The sequence below is a fragment of the Narcine bancroftii genome, chromosome 1 (assembly GCF_036971445.1).
Source record: "Narcine bancroftii isolate sNarBan1 chromosome 1, sNarBan1.hap1, whole genome shotgun sequence".
NCBI classification, from domain to species: Eukaryota; Metazoa; Chordata; class Chondrichthyes; order Torpediniformes; family Narcinidae; genus Narcine; species Narcine bancroftii.
The window spans coordinates 361,994,025-362,008,722 of record NC_091469.1 but is presented as its reverse complement, the minus strand read 5'-3'; the positions used below and the strand labels follow the sequence as shown (position 1 = coordinate 362,008,722).

Sequence of the window (14,698 nt, the reverse complement as noted above, 5' to 3'; positions counted from 1 at the left end):
CTCCTCGGGGTGCCTCACAAAATGAAGGAAGAACGCAATGATCCAGCAGGCTGCACAAGGCCCACAGTGCTGCCCTCCAATTGGCCACAACTAATGAAGCCTAACTGGCCTATCGAGGAAAGCAGATCACAAATGCACCAATCTGCGCTGAGGGGGCTTTGACCACGCCCCTCATCTTGAGAATAAAAGCAGGACTGTGAGCCCAATAAAGCTCAGTGCAACTGGGGTTCGTGTCGTTCTTTCTGGGAACAGCTTCTTTTTGAGCTAACCTACATACAGTTATAATCTCTTCTGTGCAGACCCATAGCTTATAGCAGCTGGCTACAGCACAATAATAAGATCAATACTTAATTTTCTTCTTTGGCTTGGCTTCGCGGACGAAGATTTATGGAGGGGGTAAAAGTCCACGTCAGCTGCAGGCTCGTTTGTGGCTGACAAGTCCGATGCGGGACAGGCAGACACGGTTGCAGCGGCTGCAGGGGAAAATTGGTTAGTTGGGGTTGGGTGTTGGGTTTTTCCTCCTTTGCCTTTTGTCAGTGAGGTGGGCTCTGCGGTCTTCTTCAAAGGAGGTTGCTGCCCGCCAAACTGTGAGGCGCCAAGATGCACGGTTTGAGGCGATATAAGCCCACTGGCGGTGGTAATGTGGCAGGCACCAAGAGATTTCTTTAGGCAGTCCTTGTACCTTTTCTTTGGTGCACCTCTGTCACGGTGGCCAGTGGAGAGCTCGCCATATAACACGATCTTGGGAAGGCGATGGTCCTCCATTCTGGAGACGTGACCCATCCAGCGCAGCTGGATCTTAAGCAGCGTGGACTCGATGCTGTCGACCTCTGCCATCTCGAGTACTTCGACGTTAGGGATGAAAGCGCTCCAATGGATGTTGAGGATGGAGCGGAGACAACGCTGGTGGAAGCGTTCTAGGAGCCGTAGGTGATGCCGGTAGAGGACCCATGATTCGGAGCCGAACAGGAGTGTGGGTATGACAACGGCTCTGTATACGCTTATCTTTGTGAGGTTTTTCAGTTGGTTGTTTTTCCAGACTCTTTTGTGTAGTCTTCCAAAGGCACTATTTGCCTTGGCGAGTCTGTTGTCTATCTCATTGTCGATCCTTGCATCTGATGAAATGGTGCAGCCGAGATAGGTAAACTGGTTGACCGTTTTGAGTTTTGTGTGCCCGATGGAGATGTGGGGGGGCTGGTAGTCATGGTGGGGAGCTGGCTGATGGAGGACCTCAGTTTTCTTCAGGCTGACTTCCAGGCCAAACATTTTGGCAGTTTCCGCAAAGCAGGACGTCAAGCGCTGAAGAGCTGGCTCTGAATGGGCAACTAAAGCGGCATCGTCTGCAAAGAGTAGTTCACGGACAAGTTTCTCTTGTGTCTTGGTGTGAGCTTGCAGTCGCCTCAGATTGAAGAGACTGCCATCCGTGCGGTACCGGATGTAAACAGCGTCTTCATTGTTGGGGTCTTTTACTATTAACTTAATCCACTAAGTGCACGTGTATGTAAGTTTAGGTGTTCAGGAAAGTTCTTTTTCACTGTCCAAACATTCACTTTTCATTTCTCCAAGTTCATTGGTATCAGACATTTTCCATACTGTGCACAGAATTTAACATTTATAATCTTCATCAGGTTCTGGTGCTTTAACTTAAGTTGTAACCATTCAGGAAGGTCTTTGTTGGTTTCAGAGAGGTATTAGTTGGACAGATAAACTGACCTCCTTCAATCAGCAACTGAAGAACCTTGCCTTCTCTTGGGTTTTTCCAAAAGATAACCTCTTCTTCCAGGTTACCACAAGGAGTTCTTCTTTTACCCTTATTCCAGGAGAAACACAACCATCAGCCACAACCTCTGCAATTGACTACAGAGATTTAGAATAGGCTGAACTCAGAACTGAAAACACATCTCGAAATGGGGTCATGCAGTAGGTCTGCAAACTTGCAGCCTCACCACAAACTGCTGTAGAAAACTTTCCCAAACAAAGGATGTTTTCCCTCTGTTTGCAAAACCACGCGGCCCCCTCTTAGGATCACAAACTTCAACCAGTCTAGGAGCAAAAGGTTTCTCAGTTCTTGAGCCCGGACACTGTTCAAACATGCTGGTCCATTAGCACCTACTTGTGAAACTCTCACAAGCACTTCCCATTGTCTCTGGAAAGCCAACTGTAGACACAAAGTCTACTCTTGCATAGCTCTTGTTTGTTTGTGAAATGTGACCTGATAAAAGGGTACAATTGTGAGGTTTAGTTAAGATATATTTTATCATATTTTTATTTATTTATTCCGTAACACTACTATGTTAATCCGGCCCTACATTAATCCTACCATAGAGTGAACAGTGAAAAAAGTTATTAAAGATTACCACAGGATCTGGGTCAACTGGGAAAGTGGGCCAACAAGGCCAAGATAATTTAACTTAAGGCAACTGTGAAGTGTTGCATAGTTAAACCTATGCAGAATTTTCACAGCAAACAGCATGGTCCATGAAGAGTATTGTAGAACAGGGGTACAAGTAAGTAGTTCTCTGAAAGCGGTGATACAGATGGTGAGGATGGCATTTGGCACACTTGCCTTATCATTAGGCATGGATGTCACATTGTAGCTGTACAGACATCAGAGTATTTAGTGTACTTTTGATCTCCTCACTAATGGAGGGATGTTATTAAACGAGATAGGTTGCAGGAAGGATTCACAACATGTTGCCAGGACTAGAGAGCTTGAGTTATAAGAAGAGGCTGGATCGTCTGAGACATTTTCCCTGGAGCATAGAAGGCTGAAGGATGACCTTATCGAGGCATACAAAAATAATGAGGAGCCTAGATAAGGTTAATGGTGACAGCCTTTTTCCCAGGGTAATGGAGTGTTAAACTGGAAAGCATAGGTTTAAGATGAGAGAGGAAAGATTTAAAGGGGACCTGAGGGGAGGTTTATCACTCAGAGGTTGGTGGGTATATGGAATAAGTTACCAGGTGAAGTGATAGAACCAGATGTAAATACAAGATATCTAGGCAGATATATGTACAAAAAAACATTTAGAGGGTAATGTGCCAAATGCAGACAAATCAGACTGGCTTAAATAGGCATCTTGTTCACATTGACAAGTAGGTTCAGTTTTTTCAGTTGTATAACTCTATGAGTCTATAAATGCAAGAACAGTATTTGCTTCATCCCTGTTTTAAATGGGCAACACGTTATTTTTAAACACTGATTCTTTTGTTTAGATTCTCCCACAAGGGGAAATATTCTTTCCAAGTCCATCCTGAAAAATCCCCTCAGGATCTTGCATGTTTTGATAATCCCTTCTTACGATTTTGAACTTGGGCATATTTAATGCAGCCTATTCAATCATTCATCATAAGGCAAACCACTCATTCCAGGTACCAATCTTCCAAGCCTTCTCTGAACTTTTTCAGCATATTAACAGGCTTCCTTAAATACTGCACAAGTCATTCCAGACGTGGTATAATCAATATCCTACATAAATGAAGCCTGTTCACGTTCCATGGTGGTATGGTTAGCGTAGTGCTTAGCGCAACACTACTACAACACCAACGACTTGCTTTTGAATCCAGCGCTGTCTTTGAGGAGCTTGTAGGTTTACCCCGGGTCTGCGTGGGTGTCCTCTGTGTGTTCTGGTTTCCTCCCATCCTTCAAAACATAGGAGGGTTGTAGGTTAATTGGAGTATTTGGGTAGCACGGGCTCATGGGCCAGAAGGGCCTGTTATTGTGCTGTAGGTCTAAATTAAAAGTAAAAATAAATAACAATGTTCTGTTTGCTTTCATAATTATTTATTAAATCTGCATACGTATCTTTTGACAATTATGATATGGAGCATCCCGATCCTCTCTACGTCTCAGAGTTCTGCAAAGATTCAAAGTTTTAAAATGCTTCATTTTGTTTCAAAATTGACCATTTTATATTACCTCACATGTGCAAATTCATTAAACCTATCGCTATCCTTTTGAAGGAACGAGAAATGATAACAATTCAGCCCTTTTGGCTGGATTCAAAACACACGCTCAGAGAATAATGAATGAAGCTGATTTTAATGTGCACAGCAGAAGATTCATTCAACTTGTACTCTTCATTGTTCCCATCTGAGCTTGCATCTTGTAGCTGGTAGAACTCTCTCTGTGAATGAGATTACTTCTAAGACCCAATAGAGACAGGAGTATAAGTTTGAAGCAATGCTGCAACTGTTTAAACTTTTTACTTTCATGCTTATTATAACATTTGTACATTTCTAGTGAGATGGAAACATTTAGCTGGCAGAACATATGCCAGGGTACATGACTTGAAGGAAATTGATCACATTTTTATTTTTATTAAATAATATAAAAATCTAAGGTTGAGTTAATAATGTTTTAAATCTTTTTAAGTTGTAATCCTGCAGATCATCCAATTTCTTGAGTGTTTTTTGTACTGAGAAGCAGAATATTTGAAATTCTGAACATAGTGATATACTGGAATTATTTAATTATATAATCAAACTGGAAATACAGTAAGGAAAAAAATACTTGTAAAATTTTCCTTTATGCCATCTCATCATAATAATGATTGCAAGACGTCTACAAATTCAAGTTAAAGACTGTTTTGAACTCATTTCTGATGAAACTTAAGAAAAACTGTTTGCAAGCATAAATCATACTCCACTATGAAGTTTCACTGAAACCATTCCCGCACCTCCACCTCCTCCTGCTGCAAGAAGCAGGACAAATTTGGTCAGTTGGGTCAGTGAGTACATCATGCTCTATAGAGTATACTAATTATCTGGTGTATTAGGCTGCAAAAATAAAAGAAATCAACGATGATTCCAAATACATAGATGCCCCACAATCTTTTGGAAGGGTGTTACTAGTGACTGAGATTTGCATTTAAACTTAATAAAGTTTAATTTTGAATGCACTTCACAACAGAAATGTTATGGTCTGTATCCAGAGCAGCATGTTTGGATTAAAAGCTCCAGGAAAATGCAGGAAACAAGGAAGAAACCTTAGTCAGAAGAGGTGTAGAATTGATTACTTGGATAGCCATATATAATAAATAAGCTCTTCTGAAGATAAAGTAAGCTTTGAAGTGTTGCATGGCAATGTGGCAAAAACATACACATGTGAATTAGGAACAGGAATAGACCATTCAATCTTTCAAGCCCGCTCACCCATATAAGAATATCATGGGTGATCAGATTTGTAACTTCAACTTCATATTTCTGCCTACCCCACTAACCTTGCAAACTCTGTTTGTCAATAATTGATCTACCTCTCCTTTAAAAATATTCAATGCCCTCCTATCACCTATTGAGGAAAACATTTCCAAAGACCTAGAATCCTCTTGGACAAAACATTACAAAATCTTGTCTTGCATCCAATCTCAAACACTCAGTTCAATGTAGTTTGCATACTGTTATTGGATGCATTAAGTGATCATGAGATAATGTGATGTTTTAAAGGGGTTGGAAATCAAACTGTGTAGATAATGTGTTGAGGGGAGTAAGTGGGAAGGATTTAGGAAGTAGTTTCTAGGAATAGAAGGGACTGGAAGCATTTGGTTTGGGGAGTAGATGATGTTGCCTGTGGGGTTATCAGGAGTTGGGAACAGTGAATGCAATTAAAGTGCTATAAACACTCAATGGGTCAGTGGAAATGGAAAGAGGTAATGTTTCAGGTCAAAATCCCTTCCACAGAACTGATGTAGTCTGAAATGTTACATTTGTTTCTTTTTCCTCAGATGCTATCTGACCTACTGAGTGTTTCCAGAATTTTCAGTTATTTCAGATTTCCAGAATTTGTGGTTTGTTAAATGATTTAAAAAAAAACTAGTGAGGTTAGGTGCCAGTGATGTTATCTGCAGTATTAAAACTAATTGTTACAGGTCTGCACTTGAAGCCCCTTTCACACTTGCCAGTGATCTCAGGAATTGAACGGCAATCGGCCTTCAAAGTAGTAAGTATGAAAGCAAAATCTGCTCAACGCTGGCGTCAGATGACATCATCTCATGCCGGGGATTGCCAACCTCGACCCCTAGTACAATCCCTGGCGTCTGCAGACACCATTGTTGAGATCAGGCAAGTGTGAAACTGGCAATTGCATTGCAGGCACTTCCTATTAAAGGTAGAACAGACCAAACGCCGGGGATAAACCTTTGCAAGTGTGAAAGCATTCAGTGTCCCAGTTAGGAGTGGTCTAGTGTGAAAGGCCAAACCCCCATTCCTATCCCGGGACACTGAACGGCCGATTTACTGGGATGTAAGTGTGACAGGGGCTTGAGACATCTTGTCTAATTTCTTCCCCAGCTCTCCAAAAAGGAATATTGGAAGGAGACTGTATGAATGATAACAGCATTTAAGAGGCACGAATATGCAAGGAATGGATCGATTATGGATCATATGCAGACAGCTGAAATATAATCTCATTAATTTGGGGATATAGCAGGCTAACAGACCCTTCCGGTCCATAAGACCACACTGCCAAAATATATCCACGTGACCAATTAGCCTGATAACCCATATGTCTTTGGAATGTAGGGGAAATGGAGCAAATTGAGGAATCCCAGAAGATCAAGGGGAAAACATATAAACTTACAGATAGTTCTGGATTCGAACCTGGGTCACTGTCGCTGTAACACGTTGTGCTAACCACTATCAACCATTCTTAGCCCAATTTAGTTTAATTTGATATATTTGGCACAGACATTGTGGGCTGAAGGGCCTGTTGTACTGTTTTTTGTTCAATGTCCTATTTACTATGACTCATTTCAAGAAGTGCTTGCTGAATTTCTCTAATTATGCTATGATCTGAAACATTATTGTATGTTGCTACAGATGAAGTAAATTTTTAATTGTTTAATGATGAATAACAATGTTACATAATTACATTTCTAGGCCCCAGTAAAGAGGAGTTAGGCAACGACAAGCCAAGATCTAAAATACTTACAGATTTTAGGATGAACAGGCAAACAGATAGGTCTTCCTGTGAATGAGATCAAGGTTCCCTGATGGTATGTTGCCTCCTAGGTGCCAGGGTCAGGGACGATTCTGATCGACTTCACAACATTCTGGAGGGAGAGGGGGAGCAGACAGATGTTGTGTTTGATGTGGGGTGCAATGACATAGATAGGAATAGTAATGAGGTCCTGGAGTTAATATAGGGAGTTAGGAAAGAAATTAAGAAGTAGGACCTCAAGGTTTGTAATCTCGGGATTGATGCTTGTGCCATATGCCAGAGAGGGTAGGTAGAGGAAGTTGTGTCAGATGAATGCGTGGCTGAAGAGTTGGCGCAGTGGGTGGGGGTTCAGATTGGTGGATCATTGGGATCTCTTCTGTGGAAGGTCTGATCTGTACAAAAATGATGAGCTGCACCTGAACTGGAGAGGGACAAACATGCTGGCGGGTAGGTTTACTAGAGCTATTGGGGAGGGTTTAAACTAGTTTGGCAGGGGGGTGCGAAATAAAACATGATTGCAGAGAATAGGGTAAAAGGTAAAAAGCATGATGCAATGTGTTCTGAGTTAGTGAGGAAGTACAGGCAGGGGACAAACCATAAATGTAGTCAATTAGAGGGTTGAAATGTGTCTAATTCAATGCTAGGAGAATTAGGAATAATAGGGATGAACTTAGAGCATGGATCAGTATGTAGAACTATGATGATGTGGCTATTACAGAGACTTGGCTGGAGGATGGGCAGGATTGGCTGATGTAGGTACCGTGGTTTAGGTGTTTAAAAAGGAATAGGATGGGAAGGAATGGGGGGGGTGGTGAGGGGAAGTAGCATTAGTTGTCAGGGATATTATCATGGCTATAGAAATGGACAGCTGGTGCCTTTTTTCTCAGAGCAGGAATAGCAAGCACTAGAGGACACATGTACAAAGTTAAGGGAGGGAGATTTAGGGGAGACATCAGGGGTAATTATTGCTCAAAGAGAGTCATGGATGCCTGGAATGCCTTGAAACATTAGGGACATTTAAGAGACTCTTAGGCACATGGATAGAAGAAAAATAAAGAGCTATGGGTAGGGAGGGTTTAGTATTTTTTATGAAGCTTAGGTGTCAGCACAACATCAGGGGCCGAAGGGCCTGCACTGTGCTGTAGTGTTCTAAGGTTGAGAAAGAATTCCCAAGTTTTGAGAATGAGAGAGAGTTGAAAGCAACACAATAAATGATAATTTTTTAAAGAAGATTGAATTGACATGTTCATTGCATTTACTGTATGAGTGGAATATATATCTTGCCTGTTGTAATTCCTTCCCATAATTAGCTGTACTCGAATTATTGCCAATTCAGTGTACATGGTTGTTTAGCTTCAATTAAGTTATAATCAAACATAGAGAAGTTAACTCATACAATATGTTACTTTTCAAAGTATGTGTGTAATTAACTGTCTTTTATTTTTTTTCCAGCTATTACAGTTCATTCTCATACTGCGCTGAGATTTCAGCAGAAAGTGTTTATTGCTACTGGCCGAATCCACAAATGGAAAACTATGTAATTAATATTCACAAATTATATTTTTCAAACTGTAGTTCAGAAATGCAAATTTTTCAGGACCCCCCTGATGACATCCTCTTTATCCTCATTACAGTGCCCACCTGTCTAACAATTATAATGATAGCTGTGGTGGTGTGGTGCAGTAAAAGGAGTGATATATTAGTGTAGATTTCAGGAAAAATATTGCACTGCAGTTACTTTATGTTAATATGATTTAAGTCGATTCCACTGACAAAGTGCAGATCAGTATTCATCAACTGTAGTTGGAGGAGGACATGGGCCAGTGATGATCACGGAACTATAAAATTATTGGCTTGCACAAATACATATTAAGACTATGAATTCTTCTGGGGAATCAATAGTGTCTGATTTACTGTAAAAACAAGGGGTTAACACACTCCCACCACCATGTACACTAATGTACATGCTTTTTGCAACCACCATGGACAACGTACATGCTTCTTGCATATTGCACGTTCAAGTGACTCAACAACATTGTTTAGTCAGCGTTATGAACAACACTGGTAACAAGCTCAGAACTCCCATCACAATAAGACAGGAGGGACATTTTTGGAGACAATTCTCTGAAGAAGATATCAGCACTTGTTGAAGAAAACCTTTCCAAATCCACCTTTGGATAACGTCTTGGAGTTGCAGGGTGTGGAACGAGCACCAGGAAGGATGTTGTGAGAGCTTCCTGCAAAGGAGAAGAATGAAAGGAAATGGGTCGACCATAGTTTCAACAGGAGTGGTCCGGGAACAGATGAGAACTCTGCATTTTCGAAGCTCTCTTCATTAGGACTTAAAACTAAGTATTGCTGCTCAACCTTGCCGTTATATTTCATGGTGGAAGAGAAGTGATTAAGGATTAAATGTGGTGCAATTATGAATTTTCTATGAAATAGACATTACAAACTGGATAACTGTTACCATGAAATGAACAACTGTTAGAATACAATAGCTTCTGTCCAGGCTAAAATTGTTGTGATACAATTAGAAATGAAGGTTGCTGAGCGATGTCCTATTTTCTGTCTTAAATGACCTATACCACTGTATATATTTTAAAATGATGACCTTGTCAAACAATGGTCGGAAATTAGTGTGTTCCACTTAAAGTGAAAATGTCTTTTTGGCAAGTCCCTGACACCTAAGCTTCATGTGTCTGAAAAACATCTGAGTTAACATGTTTAGTGATTGCCATCACAACTTGAAAGGCTTTATTTTATAATCAACTTTTGCCCAGAAATCATGGTTCAGTGATCTCAATTATTAAAATTATTGAGTGGCAGCAGAGATGAGATGAAACAATGGATCCTACTGTGGAATCAATGGGATCTAGATAACTGAAGAACAAAAAGTTGAACTCCAAAAGACTAATGAGTACAATTTAATAACAATGCAAAAACATGTGACTCAACAATCTAGCAGATGATGTTTACTAGTTTATGGCTTATGACTAACTCAAATCTCCTTTACAGTAAGTTACAAAGACATCCGTGAACAAGCCAGAGTGGACATCTTTGGAGACAATTGTGATAAGAAGTCATTAGCACCCACTGAAAAAAATGTTTCTTTCTCCACCCACTTGTAAGTTTTGCAGTCAAATTCACCATTATATATTGGGCTCTGATTAGACGTACCTGCAGCTTGAGTACTTGTCTTTGAATGGAAGGTGCATATTAATTCTTTCCAAAGAGAGAGAGATTTCTCATAATGCAGGCTGCACTGGTGTCATTCAGAGGATAGAACTTGCCATTGATGGATCTCATACACAGCTGGGATGTAGGAATTTTCCCAGTGAAGAAAACTTTGGCCTGGCTCTGATCCCACCCTAACCTCATCAGTGAGCTTGTTTGGGCAACTGGAGGAACTACCGTTCCATAAAGACTACAAGAAACATCAGGGAATATTCACAACTCCAAATATCAAGGACTTGATTTAATTCTCTGCTGCACGTCACTTTTCACCATGATTACAGCGGGATTTCAACATTGGACGAGGACTTTTGGTGCTTCTAAGTTTAATGTCACAAAAAAATACATGCCCAATGAGTGAGAGAATTGGTTTACAAAATTTTAAATGGCATTTTTAAGAGGTTCCATATGTCCTGATCCCAAATTTTAAATAATTTGGAGCACAAATGGTATCTGTAATAGTGGGGAAAAATTGTACATTCATTTGTGAGGATATATTACTTATGTTTTATTTGAATTTCTTTTCTGTGCTGACTTGGAGTAGGACACAGAGGTTTATTAAGAAGAAAGGCCAGAGTCTATTTGCTCCACTCCAATGATTTCATTAGGCAAAAAGCACTCTCCTTCAAAAATTAATGCTTACGGATCAGATCAGCAAAATATTACCTGAGAATAATATATTTTTAATGTTCATGATAATTTTATTTAAATATACTTTAGTCCATATTGGATTAGGAATCCTTAAATATTGAGAACAGAATTAGCTTATTTTTTATTTTAAAGAAATAATGATTTTAATCCTTACTGACCATGAAGAATGGACTGACTGGCTTCTGTATCTAATTATCCAGGTTGCACAGAACAAGCTGATGAATGAAATTGGACTACAATATTAATTCATTGCTACTTTCTGATCTAGGCAATTGTAAAACATATTGCAGGTATTATTGCTAAAGTTTTGTGTTCGCGATGATAAGGAAATTTTGACAACAGCCACCTTTGGAAAGAGGCTTCTGTGTATTCTCAATGACCAAAATTATTCCTTCTTTCTCTTTTATTTGTTAACTCCTCACCTCATCACCTTCATAAATTAGATCACCTGTTTTTGGACCTTGTTGCCGGTACTGCTGAACTTAGGCTTGAAAATTTTCCAGTTTTTCTTGAATGACAATATTAAGTTCCTGCTCAATAGAAATTGATGATGGTTGTTGGCAGCAGTTTGTATCCTCAGCATGAACAATATTGTAATGTATCTATGAATGCTGGAGCTGAGATACGTTCCTCCATTGCTGTGCTCTAGGTTCTTTTTCATTGAAAACAGGAATGTGTAAATGTATCACAATAGTCCTAAATATCATCATGGGATAAAATACATTTCGGTCTTGACATAAAACATATTGTCAGAGGCAGATCTGATTCAATATTTCCAAAGGGAAGAGGAGTTCCATTTGGGATGTGAATGGCCATGAAGATTTCAATCCTTCCTTTTGGTTAACTATAAAAGAGCTGTGAAAATGGTCATTAGGCAGAATATGCATAATCCTTCCAAGTGGTAATGGACATAATTCACCAAATGTGCAAGAGATGAATATTGTAGCTTCTCCATTTTGGTACTTGTCTATTGTACACAAAATGGTGTACAATCTAGATGCAGGAGGGTTGGAAACTAAAAAAAAAAAAAAATGTTTTTCAGAAAAAATGGTCTTTCATTGATCATGAAAAGGCATGGGTAATCAAACTGACGATTACTATTTTCAGTCATCCTCCTCCAGAAGAAAGGTATGAGGTACATCAAAAATCATTCAGTTACAACATACTTGAGGTCACAACCTACATCAGAGTTCATTATTTGCTGGTTCAATCAGTTTATACTGTAACAAGCTTATTCCTGTGACATGATAAATTATTTCAAGTTCAATCTACCAACAACAAGCTCTTACTTTCTTGATAAAAGCATAGAAAGGCTGGAGGAACTCAGCAGGTCTCACAGTGCCCATGGGAGGTAAAAATATATAGCCAAATATATGAGCCCTTCTTCAAGGTTTGAGTAAAAAGCAGGTAGGCACCTGAATTAAAAGGCTGGGGAGAAAGAGAAGGGCTCAGGCCTGAAATATTGGTTATATATCAAATCACTGGGGTGTAAATGAAGATGTGTGAGAGAATAGGTTACAGGGAAATAAGTTGGGCAGTGGTACTGATAGGATGGCTCAGAGATCCAGTGTAGATTCTATGTGCCTACATTATATTAAAATATGAGAATCCAACAAGTTACTGGAAAGGAATGTAGTAGCCTCAAATATTACTGGTGGACTGGATGCTCAGATATGCCTGAAAACATGAAATAGCTGAAGATCATTTCATTGCTTTATCTCTTAATTCTACCCCTGCCTCAGAATGAGCACACAACAACATCACTGGCAGAGTTTGAAAATGCCTGTTCTTCGCAATTATCATTGAAGCAGTATTTTCCAGGCACATTGCAACTTATTTCACAAAACAAACTGCTAGTTAGTGATTGAGTGTACATCAGTGCACATCATGTTCAAGGTAAGAACATGTTAGAGTTTAAAAATAAAGCTTGAAAATTATGTACACATTTCCCTCTGTTTTTAAAAAAAGGTTAAAAAAAAAAAAATAAGCCCAGCATTTGACAATTAACAAAAAAGCTGGGTTCGATAAAAAAGAGATGCTGTGCATCTTTAATATTCAATAGCTCAAAATACTGCCTAAATTTGTCAATCAATGGAATGGGGAAAATCCAGCTTTGGCTTCATTCAGCTTTATTATTTAACATGGAATTTTGTAATAAAATGTGATTTGTTGAAAAATGTGGTAGATTTTGCATTTTTCATTTGAAACTGTTATGAAGTGTAATTCATGTCTTTAAGAAGAAATAATGCAGGTGCTTAACCTTTTATCTAGAATTCCAAAAACTGGCCACCTCCAAACACTGGCACTTTTTCCCGGTAGATTACGTCTGCTCATCAAGGATGGAGTTTGGCTCCAAATATGCCCCAAAGTGACCCTCACTCAACTCTCGTGTATCCCGTTGTGTTCTGTGTCAACAATTTGCAGTATCATCATCTAATAAGTGGCCCTTCATGGCGTGTGCCATTGATAATTAGTGCGATTATCACTTTATAAGAGCAATTCCCTGTCGGGCGCCGTCACTGATTAGCACGATTGTTACTTTATAAGAGCCCTCCCTGTCGAGTGTCCTCGCCACCCACCCTCCCAGTTGACACTACCAGTCGGAAGCCTCTGTGAAGTTTATGAACATAGCAAAGAGAGCTGCAGAATCGCCTATGGGTAGCGGTGAGATTCAGAAAAGGAAGCGTCTTTCATTATCGATTGCACAGAAGCTTGATAGTGGTGTATCTGTGCGTTGTCTAATGGAAGATTATGGAATGGTATTGTCCACCATTTATGATTTGAGGAAACAGAAAGAACAATTGTTGAAGTTTTACAGAGAGAGTGATGACCACAAGCTGATGAATAAAAGGAAAACTTTGCATAGGGCAAAATATGCAGAATGCTTACTGAGTGGGTCTGACAATGAAGAAGTGAACGCATGCCACTGACTGAAACTGTCTCAAAAATTCCACGAAGAACTGAACCTTGAGGGTAAGTGTGAATATTGGTCACATGGTTGGCTGCAAAAATTTAAGAAGCGTTACGGGATAAAATACCTTAAAATCTGTGGTGGAAAAGCTGAAGATTATGCACTTGCTAATGCATAGAGAGATGGAACTGAAGCAACATTAAAACATGCTTGGCATAGACTTTGGCCGTTGATCATGTTCGATTAAAAATGAGCCTACAGTTGAAGACTTTGAAGATTTTCGTGTCAGTAACAAGAAGAGGATAATCTCATTGTCTATCCCAAAAGTGTTGCAGCAGAAAATATAAAAACATTGGAGGCAACTGGCATCGAAGAAGTGCTGAACATTGACCATGATGCACCCGTTGTGCATTCCTTGAGTGATGGGGAAATTGCTGAAATGGTGTTACATACCGATAAGCCTGAAGAGAGTCGTGATGAGGACTAAATCATTGCGTGGACAGGTGAAAAAATACCTATTGATGATTTGGTTAAAATGTGGTGGGATAGAACAACATTCATTTATCAGTGAGCATGAGATCATGGCTGTTTATCAAATTAAAGAGTGACTGCTTGGACAGAAATCTCTTTAATGAAACAGACGACACTAGAAGAAGTCTTTAAAAATAATTCATTCTGATGCAATGCTTGAGCTGTAATGTGCGTTTACTGCATTTGCACTGTTTGAGATGTCTGTGATGTCTGAGCCAGTTTTATTTTGAAGTATTTACTTTAAATTAAAAAAAAACATGCTGGTGATATTATGGTGTTAATTTATCTAAATTAATTTAACACCTCACGTCCCCTGTTTTGTGTGATTTTTGAATCATCGCATTTGCTTAAAGGGACTGCCCTTTTAAAATGATTCCAAAGTCCAGAAGATTCCAAACAATGGCAGGAGTTCGGTCCCGATGATTCCGGATCTA

General features: G+C 39.5%; 1 protein-coding gene across 3 annotated transcripts in view; it reads left to right on the top strand.

The window, feature by feature from the left end:
- Nucleotides 1-12,999, top strand: part of LOC138750294 (receptor activity-modifying protein 3-like) — a 51,479-nt gene extending 38,480 nt beyond the window's left edge. Inside the window, exons 4-5 of one of the 3 annotated variants that reach the window (XM_069912399.1) lie at nt 8,390-8,474; nt 11,023-12,999. In XM_069912399.1, the coding sequence (XP_069768500.1) occupies nt 8,390-8,474; nt 11,023-11,067 (130 nt within the window). In that variant the 3' untranslated portion in view covers nt 11,068-12,999. Of the gene's footprint in view, nt 1-8,389 lie in introns of all 3 variants that reach the window. The other 2 variants (XM_069912401.1, XM_069912396.1) reach the window with 2 other exon arrangements.
- The last annotated feature ends 1,699 nt before the right edge of the window (nt 13,000-14,698 follow it).